Source organism: Mobula birostris, chromosome 14, assembly GCF_030028105.1.
Source record: "Mobula birostris isolate sMobBir1 chromosome 14, sMobBir1.hap1, whole genome shotgun sequence".
Taxonomy (NCBI): Eukaryota; Metazoa; Chordata; class Chondrichthyes; order Myliobatiformes; family Myliobatidae; genus Mobula; species Mobula birostris.
The window spans coordinates 16,816,791-16,834,028 of NC_092383.1; the positions used below are offsets into that span (position 1 = coordinate 16,816,791).

The 17,238-nt window shown below is 43.4% G+C and overlaps 1 protein-coding gene across 1 annotated transcript in view; it reads left to right on the top strand.

The window, feature by feature from the left end:
* The window catches only part of LOC140209736 (NT-3 growth factor receptor-like), a 946,852-nt gene that overhangs the window by 491,467 nt on the left and 438,147 nt on the right, over nt 1-17,238 (top strand). Inside the window, exons 7-8 of the mRNA XM_072278139.1 lie at nt 3,493-3,634; nt 4,039-4,338. Coding sequence (XP_072134240.1) covers nt 3,493-3,634; nt 4,039-4,338 — 442 coding nt within the window. The remainder of the gene's footprint in view (nt 1-3,492; nt 3,635-4,038; nt 4,339-17,238) is intronic.

Below are 17,238 nucleotides of genomic sequence, written 5' to 3' on the forward strand. Positions count from 1 at the left end.
CGCACACACCTGCCTGCTCAAGGCTTCATGGTCATGGTAGTCTTTCTCGGGGTAAACAAGTTTAAAGCAAGCGTCTTTTTTCGTAAAAGCGAAATGTGTCCTCTATAATTTCGGAGGACTGTAAAGCTTTATGGAAAGCATTTCAGCCAGAGTTCCTTCCCTGTCCTTCAGTCGCCCAATGGGAAGCTATTGCAGCGTAGGAGGAAATGCGATGCTACCAAGCGGACCAATCACAGCTGTTGCGGTCTGCGTTGCCGCGATGCATAGTTACATTTTGGGAGAGGTGCATGCCAGGGTACGGTGTAAGGATCTGTGTAGGCTCTGCGTAGGGTTCACGGCTACACAGTACCTATGGCGTTGATTTGACACAGAAGTATAAATCAACCTTTAGAGTTAGCTCATTTACAGATTGGACGGGCAATAGTACTCGACCTGATACTTATTTCTAGGATACAAACATATCCCAAGCTTGATTCTGGTAAGTACCTATCACTGCCCCGGTATTGCCTCTCTGTTGCCTAAGCTAATGTACTTTGATTGTAGAGCAAAGTGGGCATCAATTTACAATGTTCACCTACAACATTTTAAAGTGCATCAGCGGAGATTTTAGATGCCACTTTCTGTGGTGCAACCTTTCAGATGAGATTTTAAAGTGAGTCTGCTCAATTAACTGAACATGCATGTGTTTATTTTATATTTATTGAGATACAGCTGGGAATAGGTCTTCCAGCCCTTCGAACCGCACCGTCCAGCAACCCCCGATTTAACCCTAGCCTAATCATGAGACAATTTACAATGACCAATTCACCCACCAAACAGTATGTCTTTGGACTGTGAGAGGAAACCTGAGCACCCGGAGGAAACCCGAGCACCCGGAGGAAACCCGAGCACCCGGAGGAAACCCATACAGTCACGGGGAAAACATGCAAACTTCTTACAGGCAGCAGTGGGAATTGAACCCAGGTTGCCTGCACTGTAAAACATTGTGCTAACCACTGCATTACCAAGCTGTACATGGTTGGTAAATCTGTGGAACTCATTGCTGCAGAAGGCTGTGGAGTCTAAGTCATTTAAAGCAGAGGTTGATGGGTTCTTAATTAGGATGAATATCAAAAGGTTACGGGGAGAATGCAAGAGAAAGAGGTTGAGGGGAAATATAAATCAGCTATGATGGAATGGCGGGGTAAACTCAATGGGCTGAATGGCCTAACTTAGCTTCAATGTCTTATGATCTTATAATAAATAATACATATAATCTCTACTCAGATTGAGGATTCAGAGCCAGAAAGGCTATGTTGTAACTTAGTGTCACTGTGAAATTTTTACGTTACTGTGGCATTGGAATGGTGAGTTTGTGTGGTTCTCAGTGAGTGATAGGGTGACTGGTTCTTATTTCTTGATTGTATTGTCTTGAAGAATCAGCAAAAGGGGAAAAAAACTTAAGGATATCACAACAGATACCTCGTTTGCAGAATAAGACTAGCAGCCAATTACCTGCTTTGCTAACGGTTATTATCAGTGAAGTCATGTATTGTGGAGGATGGGGGTAAACAGAACTGAATGAGGGATTAAAAATCAGGATTTGTGCGAATACATTCTTATTATTGTTTATGGATTAAACTATTAATCAACTATGAGTATTCTTATTATGGGTTACTGCCTGCAGTAGATCAAAGTTCAAAGGTCAAAATAATTTTTTTATTGAAGTACGTATATGTCACTATATACAACCCTGAGCTTCGCTTTCTTGCAGGCATTCACAGTAGAACAAAAACTACAGTAGAATCGGTGAGAAATTACACACAAAGACTGACAAACAACCAATATGCAAAATTAGACTAACAGTACAAATACAAATAGTAATAATAATAAATAATAATACTGAGAAATACACATCGTGGGACAAGGGGAAATTCATCAGAACTGGAATTCAAAAGCTGTACATTTTAGTAGTTTAATTGGTCACATGGGTGTAAATGGGTTGCATGGGCTCGTTGGTCCTGAAGAGCCTGTTACAATGCTGAGTTTCTAAATAAATAAATGAATAATTCTGTGACACTTGTTCAGAGAGTAGCCATAAAGTTCTCCCCAGTGCCCTGGCCAATATTTATCTTCCAATCAAAAGCATTGAAAGTGTAAGTTAATTTGGTCATTATCACGTTGTTCTTTATGTGAACTAGCTGAGTGCAAATTGTCTGCCACATTTCATGCAGCAACAACTGCACTTCAAAAATACTTAATTAGATGTAAAGCATATTGGATATCTTCTTTGTGAAAGGCACTGTGTAAATATAAATTATATTTATTTGCACTTTCCTAGAAATATTAACTCAGTCCTTCTAACTGTTAAACAAAGCAGGTGCTAAAAGTCTGAATTAAAAATAGCAAATGCTAAAAAGACTCTGCAAATGAGCATTTCAGCATTTTTGTGCTTTATTCCCTCAGATTCCAATTTACACATTTTCAGGTTATAAAGATACAGTATAGGTTTTGATGCAAGATCTTCAACCTGAACTGTTGACTCTACTTTCCTCTCATACCTGCAGCATTTCAGCATTTTCAGTCTTTATTTTACATTTGATGCATTGCTGTAGTCGACATTTTAACAGTCCATATGGAGGGGTTTGACCCCATACATTGACTGTCCAGTTCCCTCCATTGATGCTGCCTGACTCGCTGAGTTCCACCAGCGCTTTGTAGATTAGCTTTGTGTTAATTTGTAGCAGTAAGATCTTTCAGCAAGCTTCTTGGGGATACCCTTTATTGATTATATTCTTGACAAGCATAACTTGTCAAGAGTGTAATCAATAGAGGATATCCTTAATAAGCTTCCTCAAAGACCTCATTGCTACTAATTAACAAGAAGCCAACACTGATAATAAAGGTTAGACACAGATTGTAACAAGTAAGACAGTAAAATCTGGCAAAATTTGCAGTATCGTTCAGTTTAATAAGAACTGACATTCATTCTAGGTTTCATGCAGATAGTGTTTTCCTCTCCTTCATCAGAAATCTATGTAACGTTCTTTTGTGACATCCAAAGATTACTTTTCTAAGGGGCAAAGAATGGAAGGGTGCATATGGATGGCTAATCAGAATTAAAACTATGTTGGGCTTCTGGTAGTTATCACTAACATTAGCATCTGGAAAGGAAACTATTACCCAGTCAGGCCTGAGGTGGTTGGGAAACACTATATATATTTTTTGGAGACCACTGTTACACAAAATTGGATCTTCCAAAGCATATTTATGTTCTGGAATCCTCAGAGTCAAGTTAAACAAGTAATTGTTGTACCGTGCAAGAAATGCATGATTTTTAAGGTTTGTCTTGGAAGCAAGTTATGGAAGAACTCCACCCATGTCGTATCTCCATTCCTGGTGTTCCTTAATTATCCCCACTGATCGCCTCTATTTTCAGGCTGTTCAGTGTTTGCTTTGTGAGGTCAGTCAGGAATTCTCTCTCTCTGTCTCTTTCCTCTCTCTCTCTGCTAGACCAACAATAACCTGACCACAGTCTCAGCTGTAAACCTAACCCTATTTAACATCGATCCAGAGGATAATGGGAAACTGCTGACGTGCATCGCAGAGAATGTGGTGGGGATGACGAATGCCTCGGTGCTCTTGCATGTTTACTGTAAGTATGGTATTGACAGCAGCTTTATTTCTGTAGATAGCCATGGTGGAGTTGTGACTCACCCTATTGTGGTTGAAGTGAGATTGCTGACTCTTTCATGTAAATGATTGGTTCTGGATGGGGAGGTTTTAGGTAGATTGATCCTAATGCTTTGGAAAGTAGTGCAGAAGGAACAGGGATTGGGATTAATTGGAAGCTCCTTGAAAGTGCCAGCACAGGCCCAAGGGGTGAATGATCTGCAAAGTTCAACAATTATGCCTTTATAGGCAATGGCCTTCCTACCAGAGCATTTCTACTGGAAAGGATCTCAGCAGGAACCAGAAGGTATCTTTACTTTTGGAGAAAGGGCAGAGGTGACATCAGCAGTCTTGAATGAAGACTTTCTGATCTCTTCCATCTTACAGATGCTCCTGACATCGTGGAGCTGAAGGAGCCAGAACAGCGACATATGCACTGCATTCAGTTTACCGTCTATGGGAACCCCTTACCGAGCATTCACTGGCTGCACCGGGGCCGCAAGTTGAATGAGACCGACTACATCAAAACTGAGGTGTACGACAAGGCAAAGGACTGGCTGTATGGCTGCCTGCTCTTCGATAAGCCCACCCACTATAACAACGGGAACTACACGCTTGTTGCTGAAAATAACTTGGGCATCGACAGTGAGACGGTTTACGCACACTTCCTGGGTGTTCCCTTTCCTGGTACGTACTGAATGATTTTTTGTATTAGGGTTATAATATTAGTCTTTTAAAAAAGAGATTAGCTTTATCTGTCGCAAGTACGTTGGAGCATGGAAACGCACGGCAACTTAGCAGTTAGCATAATACTATTACAGCACCAGGGAACCAGGTTCAATTCGGCCGCTCTCTGTCAAGAGTTTATATTTTCTCCTCATGACCTTCGGATGCTCTGGATTTCTCCCACATTCCAAACACAAGTGTGTTAGTAGATTAATTGGTCATACGGGTGTAATTGGGTGGCGCTGTCTCATTGGGCTGGAAGAGCCTTTAACCATGCTCGATCTCTAAATAAATAAATCAAAACATACAGTGAAATGCATCATTTTGCCTCAGTGCCCAAGGTTTATGCTGGGAGTAGCCCACAAGTGTCACCATGCTTCTGGCACCAACATAGCACACCCGCAACTTGCTAGCCCTAATTTACATGTCCTTTGGAATGTGGGAGGACACCAGAGCACCCAGAGGAAAGCCACACAGTAAAGGGGAGAACATCCAAACTCCTTACGGACAGCACCAAGAAGGGAAACCCGACTTTACACCAGTGCCGCAGAAGGTTATGCTAACTGGTATGCCACCATTCCGCCCCATCCATTGTGGAATCATAAAACATAGGAGCAGAACTTGGCTTCACTATTCTACCATCATGGCTAATTTATTATCCCTCTCAACCCCATTCTCCTGCCTTCTCAGAATAGTGGATTTATCAATTTGACTTAGTTTTACACTGTTTGCTGCTCTTTATAGTAAATTTTTGGTATTTAGAAACTTTTCATTTCATTGTTTTTGAACCCATCTTTGCCTTACAAAACTTTATGACATGTGCCTAAGACTTTTGCACAGTACTGTATGTAGAGCTTCTTTATTGATACTGCTGCTATGTAATTGATAATTAATTTAATAATTTTGCATGTACTCAGAGATAGTGAGAAGCTTTTGTTATCATGACATTCCGTACACTGAGGTTATGCAAAAGGATAAGCAATAAGAATATATGGAATATTGTGTTAGAGTTACAGAGAAAGTGAAGTGCCGATAGTTAAGTAAGGTGCAAGGGCTCTGACAAAGCAGGCCTCCTGGCCCATGATCCTCTCATATACCTTTTGCCAATCAACTGTCCAGCTCTTGGCTCCACCCCTCCCCCTCTCGTCTTCTATCATTTCGGATCTCCCCCTCCCCCTCGCACTTTCAAATCTCTTACTAGCTCTTCCTTCAGTTAGTTCTGACAAAGGGTCTCAGCCTGAAACGTCAACTGTACCTCTTCCTAGAGATGCTGCCTGGCCTGCTGCATTCACCAGCAACTTTGATGTGTGTTGCTTGAAATTCCAGCATCTGCAGATTTCCTCGTGTTTGAGAGATCAGGTGTCCTTTATCATACAAGAGGTCCATAAAAGGGTCTCATAAAAACAGGGAAGAGCGGTCCTTGAATCTGGTGGTACATGTTCACAAACTTTTGCACAATGGAATCGGGGAGAAGAGAGAATGTGTGGGTTGGGATGGGCCTTTGATTATGTTGGCTGCTTTTCTCAGGCAGTGGGAAACATAGACAGAATCAAGAGAGGGGAGGCTGATTTTCATGATAAACAATGCTATATTCATGACTTTCCGCAATTTCTTGTAGCCGCAGGCAGAGCAGTTGCCACACCAAGCTGTGATGCATCCGGGTAGGATGCTTTGTGTGATGACTTGACTTTGACTTTTCCATTCCTATTATGTTTCCGGGAAGCTAGTCGAGGACCCAATCTGCTGCTGGCATTCCAGCAACAATGAAATGGTTGAAGGGATCTTCGTAGTCGAAGTAGTCATCAAGCCAATGTGCAGTGATCGCCTCTAAGGGCTGGTGTTGGGTGTAATGGACTTAGTATAGTGTGATTGGCCAGGGACAGAGTCATCATTAAGTTCATTACTGCTGAAGAATCTCTGGGCTAGAGGGAGCTGTGCAGCCCAACAAAGCAAAAAGGAGACACAAAAGAATGCTGGAAACTGAAGCACAAGTCATCTGCTGGCAGAAATCTGTGGATCAAGCAGCATCTGTGGGGGCAGGGAGGGGTGGAGGGAAGAGAAAGAAATGATCAAATTTTTGGGTTGAATCGCTGCAGGAGAAGGAGAGATAGCCAGTAAAAAGGGCAGAGGGGGTAGTGGTGAGACAGTGGCCAGTTAGTGATGGGTAGACTGAGAAGTGTTGAAGGTAACAGCTAGGTGGAGCCAGGTGGGAAGGAGGTTTGAGCTGGAAGATGGAAGCAGATAGATGATCTGGAGGCAGACATAAATAGAGACAGATAGAACCAGGGGAGTGGAGGTGAGAGGAGGGGAGATAGCAGTTCCCATCACGTCTAACAGAGAGACACCATAGGATCCAGGTGGTTTGTCAGCAGGAGCTGTCAGTTATGAGCAACGTTCCGCGAAAGTCTCTTTTTAACTACAGGGCAATACCTGTGAGTGTTTGGATACTAGGAACAAGAGTACTGCTATGAATCTGCGCTCTGCGTGATAGCAATGAGAGGTATACTGATGCCCTGAGAGTGTGGAACAATGAAACGCTAGTCTAACAGGACCTCGAGTAAGTAACGGATCCACTGCAAGCCTGTCAGTGGCATGTTTGCACAGTCAGCTTAATGGCACAGCTTACTTATTCACCGGTTAGAATGTGGCAAGAGCAGCAATTATTCCCTCATCCTATTGCCCTTGAGTAGTGTGGTAAACCATATACATAAGTTGTGACTGGATTGACTGTCTGGACACGCCCCTCTGCTGGCTGCCTCTGTGGCTCCTCCCACAGAGTCCTGTATAAAGGTGTTTTGCCTTGCCCCTCCCCTTCAGTCCGGGGGCAGACACTCACCGTGGAGGTCGTATTGTACAGTGAGTAAAAACCTTTCAATATTTTACCAAACCTCAGTCTTTTGGAGTTATTGAAGGTGCTTCAAGCAGGTGGTTGAAATGGGTCGCAGTGCCTTGTTCGAATCTCACCTGCAACGTCCCGGAAGTTTGTGGCCACAACGTAAGCCACCCGTAGTCCAATGAGCTTCCTGCTGGGTCTGACAGGTCAACCCCACAGCAAGCTCCGCACTATTCAGTCATTAACACATTACTCTTCTTACTTCTTTTTTACCTTCAGAGTTGTTTCTTTTACAGGAAAACAATTAAATTATTAAAAGTTTGTGTAACTTGCCAAGGGTTATAGAGATCATTGGAATGGCTCAGAAGGAGGAACATAGTACAGCACAGTGTTATGATGGATTTAAGTGTAAATCTCTTGCAGAAATTGCAAATTAAGCACAGTAGTGCTGATCCTTTAATAATTTAAGTGTGAAAGTCCTTTCATATCTGGAGGCAGAATAATTAAAATCAATTTCCCCCATGCCATGAACAATTATCCAAACTGAAACTAATGAGATTGTCAAAATTATGTGGGATTATAAAGGGAATTCCACAGTATCCACTGTGTTTGGGGATTATCTGATCGCTATGACTATGATTGCCAGGTTGTGCTACCGAACTTCATTAACACAATTGACAGGATGAAATGCATCTAACCATAGGCTCCTGGGTAAATCCTTAGCTCTACTTAGAGGAACTAGCAGCACGTGACTGGGGTTAAAATACTTTGTTGGGAAGCATTCCACCTACCAGAGTGCTTCATGTGTCCAGTGGGTTTGCAGACCATAATTTGTACGTATAAGCTTAGTTCTGTTTTGAAATGTGTTTCATTTAGCACAACGCTATTACAGCTCGGGGCATTGGAGTTCGGAGTTCAATTCCAATGCCATCTGTAAGGAGTTTGTACGCTTCTCCCCGTGAACGCGTGGGTTTTCTCTGGGTGCTCTGCTTTCCTCCCACATTGTGGTTACTCGGCTAACTGGTTATTACAACTAGTCCTGCATTTAGGCGAGGGTTCATCGGTAGACTCCTGGACAGAGCAGCTCGTTGCACCTGGAGGGCCTGTTTCATGCTATATCTCTAAATATACAGTACTGTGCAAAACTCTTAGGCGCATATATATCGCTAGGGTGCCGAAGACCCATGCAAAGTACTGTAGTAATTTTATGTATTGCACTGTACTGCTGCAAAAAAAAACAAATTTCATGACATATGTGAGTGAAAAACTCATTCGTAAGGCCAATGATGTTGTGGGAATGGAACTGGACTCTCTGACGGTGGTGTCTGAAAAGAGGACCAAGTTGCATGCCATCTTGGTCAATGTCTCCCATCCACTACATAATGTACTGGTTGGGCACAGGAGTACATTCAGTCAGAGACTCATTCCACCGAGATGCAACACTGAGCGTCATAGGAAGTCATTCCTGCCTGTGGCCATCAAACTTTACAACTCCTCCCTTGGAGGGTCAGACACCCTGAGCCAATAGGCTGGTCCTGGACTTATTTCCTGGCATAATTTACATATTACTATTTAATTATTTATGGTTTTATTACTATTTAATTATTTATGGTGCAACTGTAACGAAAACCAGTTTCCCTCGGGATCAATAAAGTATGACTACTACTACTACTACTAATAAACCTGATTCTGATATCAGTCTCTATTGTGGACTGAGAGTGGGAAGGGGGCAGGGAGAGGGGAATCATGGCTGGTAAAAGGGGAAGGGAAGGAGAGGGAGTAGGAAGCACTAGAGAGACATTCTGTAATGATCAATAAACCAATTGTTTGGAATCAAATGACCTTGCCTGGTATCTCAGGACTGGGTGTGTCTACACTTGTGCCTCCTCCTGTCCCTTCTCTGCCACCTGTCCCACATGTCTCCCGCGGCACTACACCGTCAACATTCCCAACGACCTTTGTTCCCACCAGATTTACAAACTCGCTCTCTGCTCCATGTTGACAAATGCAGTACCATGCAAAAGCCTTTGGCACTCTAGCTATATATATATGTAAATAAATAAATCAATATTCTGAAATTGGGGTTATTCTGAAACTTCCTGGAATCATGCAGCCGGTAGGGTAGGGTGCAGTGGAGAGCACAGCAGAGCTAGTATTTCAGGTTGATATCTTTTCATTCGAACTACAAGAAGAGCGAGGAAAAGATTATTGTTGCATTGTAGATCTGAGTTCATTCATAACTCATTTATTCATCAAGCAGAGACCGTCAAGGGCAGTAACAGGCAATTTTACTTCTTCTTAAGTGAAATATGCTTTATTCAAACAGTACAACTTTCTAAACTGGAATTAGGTGTTTTATAAATCTTTATACTTTATACTTTATTGTCGCTAAACAATTGATACTAGAACGTACAATCATCATAGTGATATTTGATTCTGCACTTCCTGCTCCCTGGAGTACAAATCGAGAGTAAATATTAAAAATTTAAATTATAAATCATAAATAGAAAATAGAAAAGGGAAAGTAAGGTAGTGCAAAAAAAACAAGTGGCAGGTCTGGATATTTGGAGGGTATGGCCCAGATCTGGGTCAGGATCCGTTCAGCAGTCTTATCACAGTTGGAAAGAAGCTGTTCCCAAATCTGGTCGTACGAGTTTTCAAGCTCCTGAGCCTTCTCCCGGAGGGAAGAGGGACGAAAAGTGTGTTGGCTGGGTGGGTGGTGTCCTTGATTATCCTGGCAGCACTGCTCCGACAGTGTGCGGTGTAAAGTGAGTCTAAGGACGGAAGATTGGTTTGTGTGATGTGCTGCGCCGTGTTCACGATCTTCTGCAGCTTCTTTTGGTCTTGGACAGGACAACTTACATACCAGGTTGTGATGCACCCTAGAAGAATGCTTTCTACGGCGCATCTATAAAAATTAGTGAGGGTTTTAGGGGACAGGCCAAATTTCTTTAGTTTTCTCAAGAAGTAAAGGCGCTGGTGGGCCTTCTTGGCAGCGGACTCTGCTTGGTTGGACCAAGTCAGGTCATTTGTGATATTGACCCCGAGGAACTTAAAGCTTTTGACCTGTTCCACTTGCGCACCACCAATGTAAACTGGGTCGTGCGGTCCGCTACTCCTTCTGAAGTCAACAACCAATTCCTTCGTCTTGCTGACATTGAGGGATAGGTTATTGTCTTCGCACCATGCCACCAGGTTCTTGATTTCCTCTCTGTACTCAAACTCATCATTACCCGAGATACGGTCCACAATTGTTTTGTCATCAGCAAACTTATATATTGAGTTTGTTGGAAACTTGGCTACACAATCATGGGTGTACAGTGAGTACAGCAGGGGGCTGAGTACACAGTCTTGTGGGGCACCGGTGCTCAAATCTCTCTTGGAACTGCGATATTTCGGTACATCTCTAATGCAGGTGAGCAATGTAAATATAGATAAGTAAAGTGTATACATATATCTCAGATATACCGCAGATTTTATGTAGCAGTACAAAGGCACATGGTGTATGCTCTATCTCAAGCATATAATAAAATAGCCTTGCTTAACAGAAAGTCAGTCTTTGTAAAGTTGAGTGAACAGGGACTGGTACATTTTAGAAAACGAGGTGGAGTTTTGGATAAAATCAGTTTTCCTGAACATGCATTGAGGATGGCAGGCCAGGAACCCTTTCAATTACAAACAACAAAATGTTGGGGATACTCAGCTGGTCAAGCAGTATCTGTGGAGGGAGAAGCAGAGTTAATGGTGTGGTCAGTAATCCTCCATCAGAGCAATTCCCATGAATGGCTGTTGACTTAAAATGATGAGGCCACTCTCAGGTTGGGGGAGCAACACCTCAACTTCCTCAAGAGGAATTTCTTTAGCCAATGGATGGTGAATTTGTGTCACAATTGGCTGTGGAGGCCAAGTCATTTGGTATACTTAAATTGGATATTGACACGTTCTTGATTAGTAAGGGTGTCAAAGCTTACGGGGAGAAGGCAGGAGAATGGGGTTGAGAAGGATAATAAATCAGCCATGATGCAATGAGAGAGCAGACTGAATGGGTCAAATGGCCTCATTCTGCTCCTTATAGTCTTATTTTCTGTCTGGGTAACCTCCAACCTGATGGCACAAACATTGATTTATCTAATTTCCTATAATTACTCTCAACTCTCCCTTCTTTCCTTTTCCATTCCCCACTCTGCCTCCGCTCTTGCCCCTTCTCTTCTCCTCACCTGCTCATCATCTTCCTCTGGGGCCCCTCCTCCTTCTCTTTCTCTGCTGGTCCACTCTCCTCCTCAATCAGATTTCTTCTTTCTCAGCCCTTTGCCACTTCCACCTATCACTCCCCGGCTTCTCACTTCATACTCCATCCCCCACCCACCTACCTTCCCCCATCACCTGGTTTCACCCATCATTTGCCAGCTTGTACTCCTTCTCGTCCCCCCACTCCCTTTCTTACTCTGGCTTCTTCCCCCTTCCTTTTCAGTCCTGGTGGAGGATTTCAGCTTAAACTGTTTATTCCCTCCATAGCTGCTGCCTGACCTTCTGAGTTCATCCAACATTGTGTGCTTATTGCTTTGAAATGTAACATTCTTGCATAGATGCTGGATAACCTGATAAGTCAGGGTAGTGAGTTAAGTTCCAACTGACTATTAAATGTTTCCAATGGCATGCGTCTCATATAGCCTCTGACGACAAGGTACAGCTCCTGGCCTTCACGTGTGGTTTAGTTACTAAGCCTGGCAGAACCATTTCTACTGATGGGAGAAGGGGCAAAGGCAAGTTTCTGGTGCCTTAAAACCAGTCACATTGGGCAGATGGGGCTCATCAGCCATGGCTGGCAGCTCATCTATGAGAAGGAAAACTCTAATCTCAAATTTCAGCTGCCTTGCGGCTATGCCCACTCATGGGGAAGGCTTTGGGACTAAACCCCGGGGAAAAATCCGGAGCTGGAGTCCATATGACGATCCTACATTGAGCTCAACGCTGAGTGAAAACTTCTGCCACTCCACTGGTGCCAAACTGCATCAGTCTCTATCATCCCTTTGGCTTCATCGGCTGCCTGGAGAGGGGGAGGATGCTGCATGGGACAACAGCATCCTCTTTATATTGTACTGCCCTGGTTTGCATATGTGTAGACAGCTATGGGGACAACATCCATGGTCGACCCTGACCAACCCAGGGGCTTACATAAAAAAAGACCATAAGATCTGAAGACCATAAGACATGGAAGCAAAATTAGACCATTTGGCCCATTGAGTCTTCTCTGTCATTCCATCATGGCTGATTTATTATCCCTTTCATCCCCATTCTCCTGTAATCTTTGACGCCCTTACTAATATAGAACTTAACAACCTTTGCTTTAAATATACCGAATGACTTGTCCTGCACAGCAATCTGTGGCAATGAATTCTAGTTTCACCATCCTCTGCTAAAGAAATTCTTCCTTATCACTGTTCTAAAGGAACTTCCTCCTATTCTGAATCTGTCCCCTTTGTTCCAGACTCCTCAACTACAGGCAACATCCTCTCCACATCCATTCTATACAGGCCTTTCAATATTCAGTTGGTTTTAGTGAGATGCCCCTCATTCTTCTAAACTCCAGGGAGTTCAGGCCCAGAGCCATCAAATGCCACTCGTACATTAACCCTTTCATTCCCAGGATAATTCTCATGAACCTCTGGACCCTTTCCAATGCCAGCACATCCTTCCTTAGATAGAGGCCCAAAGTTGCTCACAATACTTCAAGTGAGCTCTGACCAAAGCCTTATAAAGCCTCAGCAGTATAAAACCTCAGTGTAGAATCCACAAGTATGCCTGCAGAGATTATGCTAGACTGAATGCGTAATTAACCGGTCTATGTTTGAAATCAATTACTCTGAGTGTCAGAAAGTATCATATTGTGTCATTTCTTTCTGAATGCTTGAAAATAAGCTCCTTCTGATTTTAATTTCTTCTGAGACAAGCATAATCTATCAATTTTCAGCATGTGCAGGTCATGAAAATGCAGTATTGTGAGTAACACACACAAAATGCTAGAAGAACTCAATAAGTTAGAAAACTTCTATGGAAAAGAATAGACAGTTGCCATTTTAGGCCAAGATCCTTCATCCGGACTGGATAGAAAGGGGGAAGAAGCCAGAATATGAAGTTGGGGGAGGGGAAGAAGTTCAAGCTGGAAGGTGATAGGTGAAACAAGGTGAGGGGGAAGATGGGGGAGGGTAATGAAGTGAGAAACTGGGAGGTGAGAGGTGGGAAGGGTAACAGACTGAATGAGAAGGAATCTGATAGGAGAGGAGATTGGAAAGGAATGAACAGTTGACATTCCATCAGGCCTCAAGGCTCTCATCACGATGAAAGGTCTCAGCCCAAAATGCCAACTGTTTATTTCTTTCCACAGATCTGGCTGACCTACTGAGTTCATTCAGCTTTTTTTTTGTACGTGAGACAGAGCAATTGTGAATGCAAAAAAAAACCCCTTCTGTTGTTTCTGCTTTTGTTGTCCCCTGTCAACAGAGGAACTGGTCTTTCTACATGATACTTAGTGTGTCTCGTTAGTAACGTTACTGAAATAGATCATCTGCTCTGTTTTTTGTTGATGAGAAAATTGGCCAATATATTGCCTATAGTCCATCACTGGCAAAGCCCTCCCCACCAGTGAACACATCTACAGTATCAGGAATGCTGTCACGAGTAAACAGCATCTGTTATCAATGACCCCTGCGATCCAGGCCATGTTCGCTTTGCACTGCTGCCATCAGGAAGCAGGTACTGGACTCTTAAGACCCACACTATCAGTTCAGGCAGTTATTACCCTCCAACCATCAGGCTCCAAAAAAAATGTTTAGATAACTTCACTCACCTCTACTTTGAACTGATTCCACCAACTATGGACTCACTTTCAAGGACCCTACAACTCATATTCTCGGCATTATTTATTAGCTTTTTAAAAAAAAAATCACACTTTTTGTCTTCTTTTGCATATTGGTTGTTCATCAGTCTTTGTAGTTTTTCATTGATTCTATTGTATTTCTCTTTTCTACTATGAATGCCTGCAAGAAAATTGACAAGATGTGGAGTTATGGCCAAAGTGTCAAGAGAGACATTGAAGTGGATCAACAGTTCACTGACCTTAATAGGAACTGTGCAGAAATAAAGGAACAGCAATAAACACTAGGCCTACATGGGGTATTGACTAGAACCTTCAAACTAACGCCGATACAATGGTTTGCAAGTAGTTGCTTAATACTAAATAAATACCACTCCTTGGCAGCATCAAGAAGACAATAATCTTTTTTTAGAAATGGGCAATGGTAAGAAGGGGGCGCCAACACTGGTCTGCTTTTGGTCAAATCTCAACAAAACTGAAATGAGCAGAAGGGAGTTAAATGCCACCAGAACGAAACACTAACTGGCTGGAACACGCATACTCACGAGCATGATTGCCAAACACATTCCACTGTGAGGGCGCCCAGACCTAGCGGCCCTGTGACAGGCCCCCTCCTCCCTCGGCACAGCTCTGAAGCCACCAGAAACCTATGCCTGCCAGGAGTCCCAGAGAGTCTTGTCCAGAATGTCATAGCCCTCCCTTGGAGACATACAACTCCCAATCCATAAGATTCTGGACCCTGCCAGATGAGATGCTGGGAGGCGCTTCAAAGTTCAAAGTACACTTATTATCGAAGTATGTATATGTTATACAACCTTGAGATTCGTCTTCAAACAGGCAGGCAAGAAACAAAGACACCCAGAAAAAGAACCCACGTATATATAAAAAGAAGACCGTCTGACACTCAGTGTGTAGAGAATAAAAACCACATCATGCCCATTAAAAAAGAACCCATAAAAAATAAAAGAATAAAATAACCCATAAAAAAGACGGTCGAACACCCAATGTGCAGTTAAAAAAGCATCATGCAAACCGCAACTGCTAGCAAATAGCGTTTCTGAACTGAAGTCCGCAAGAGAGTCCCATAGTTCAGTGCAGAGCCGAGTAAGTGCCATGGAGCAGTGACCTGAACCGAACTCCCCCCCACCCCCACAACCTCGCCTCGAGCCCCTATACCCTGACCTTTTCAGTCTGGCCCAGCGCTTAACCCTCCATCCAAACATCAGGTTCTGTAGCTTTGAGCAATGATATGAACCAGCCCATACCATGCCTGGGGCCACAACACCCTGATCTTTTCAATTTGGCCCAAAATAGACCAGGGACCCATCCACAAAGTGGGAAGGAGTAGGGGCTGGTAACTGGAGTCGGGGGAAGATGGTTATCGGCTTGAGCTGGGAAACATGGAAGAATGGGTGGATCTTTTTCAGTGATGGCAGGCCCAATATTTATGAGACCTTGCTGATAGCCTTCTCCACAACAAATGGTCCTACATAGCATGGAGCCTACTTAAAGCTCTTGGCTTTCAAGGGAAGATCTTTAGATGCGAGTCAGGCTTTCCTCCCCTGGCTTGAGAGACCTCACCTGTTGACAGAGCCAATCAGCCTGCCAGGCCTGTTGTTTCTGAACGTGCAGCAGAGAAGTTCTGGCCCATCACCAGTTGTGCTTGTAGCGCTGGACCAACTGTTCAGCAGAAACTCCCATGACAGTCTCTTGGTCAGAGAAGAGTGGTGGCTGGAATTCCTCTTGGCATTCAAAGTAGAGGATAACCAGAAGTTATTATTGGCAATCTCTGCCCAAACCAACTGGGAGGTCCAGGACACAGGATTGGAATTGACAAGGCAATGCAGAGTTGTCTCCAACTCCTGATTTACTCTCTCAGTTTGGCCATTAGATTGGGGGTGGAAACCAGCTGGGAGTCTGGCTGTGGCTCTCACAAGAGAACAGAAGGCCTTTCAGAAATGGAAAGTGAACTGTGGTCCTTGATCAGAATCTATGTTCTCTTATCTACAGAAGAGCAGTGGGAGAGTACAGCTCTAATGCCAACATCTAATGCATCTATATCAACAGTGAGTGGACAGGATGGGTCTAGGTGTTGCAGCACTGGGGAGGTGGTGAAGCATTGCTTTAGATCCAAGAGTAATTGTTTTACTTCACTTGTCCAAAGGAATCTAGCAAAGGTCTTCTTGGTGAGTGCATTTATGGTGGCCTTGTTAGAAATGAAGTTTCTATTGAAGTGGCAATAATAGTTTGAAAACCCCATGAAGTACCATACCTGTTTGACTGTAGATGGTTTGGACCAGTCAGTGGCTACCTGAACTTTACATGAATCCATTTTAAGATTAGAAGAGGTGAGGATGTAGCCAAAAGTGACATCTGATCTTTAAGGATCTTACATTTCTCTGGCTTGGAGTTAAGGTTATTTTTGAGGAGCTGTCTGAGGAAGTTCCAGACATGCTGAATATGATACTGGCTAGAGCCAGAATAGATCAGAACGTCATTCAAAACACATGAAAACGAACTGATTCAATGTGGCCCTGAGCACATCATTGACCAGGGCCGGAAAACAGCACGGGTGTTGTCCAGACCAAAGTGCATCATGAGGCTGTCATAGTGGCAAGTGGAGGTTTTGAAGACTGTCTTCCATTTGTCCCCTTTATCAGATATGAGCCAGGTTATAAGCATTGTGAAGAACTATCTTGGAAAATATGGTTTCTCCCTGCAACTGTTCAAATGCAGAGGTAAGCAGGGTAAGAGGGTAGTGATTCTTCACTGAGATGTTGTTGAGGGGCCAATAATCAATGCACAGATGGAGCTTGTCATTCTTCTTGCTCAGGAGAAAAAAGAAGCCTGCCCCTTTTGGCAAGAGTGACAAATAATAAACCCTAAGGCCAATGCTTTCTTGATGTACTCTGTCCATGGCCACCTTTCCAGAATGAGAGAGGGAAAAGAACAGGCTGCAGGGAGAACTAATACAGGTAAAAGATCAATGGCTCAGTTGTATGGCCAGTGTAGAGAGAGGGAGGCAGCCTTCTTTTAACTGGAGACCTCAAGAAGATCAGCATATTCAGAAAGAATGGAAGACAGGTCAACATGAGAAGTCGACACAGGAAGGGATTCGTGGACAGAGGATTGAGCTGGACCCAGACAAATAGAC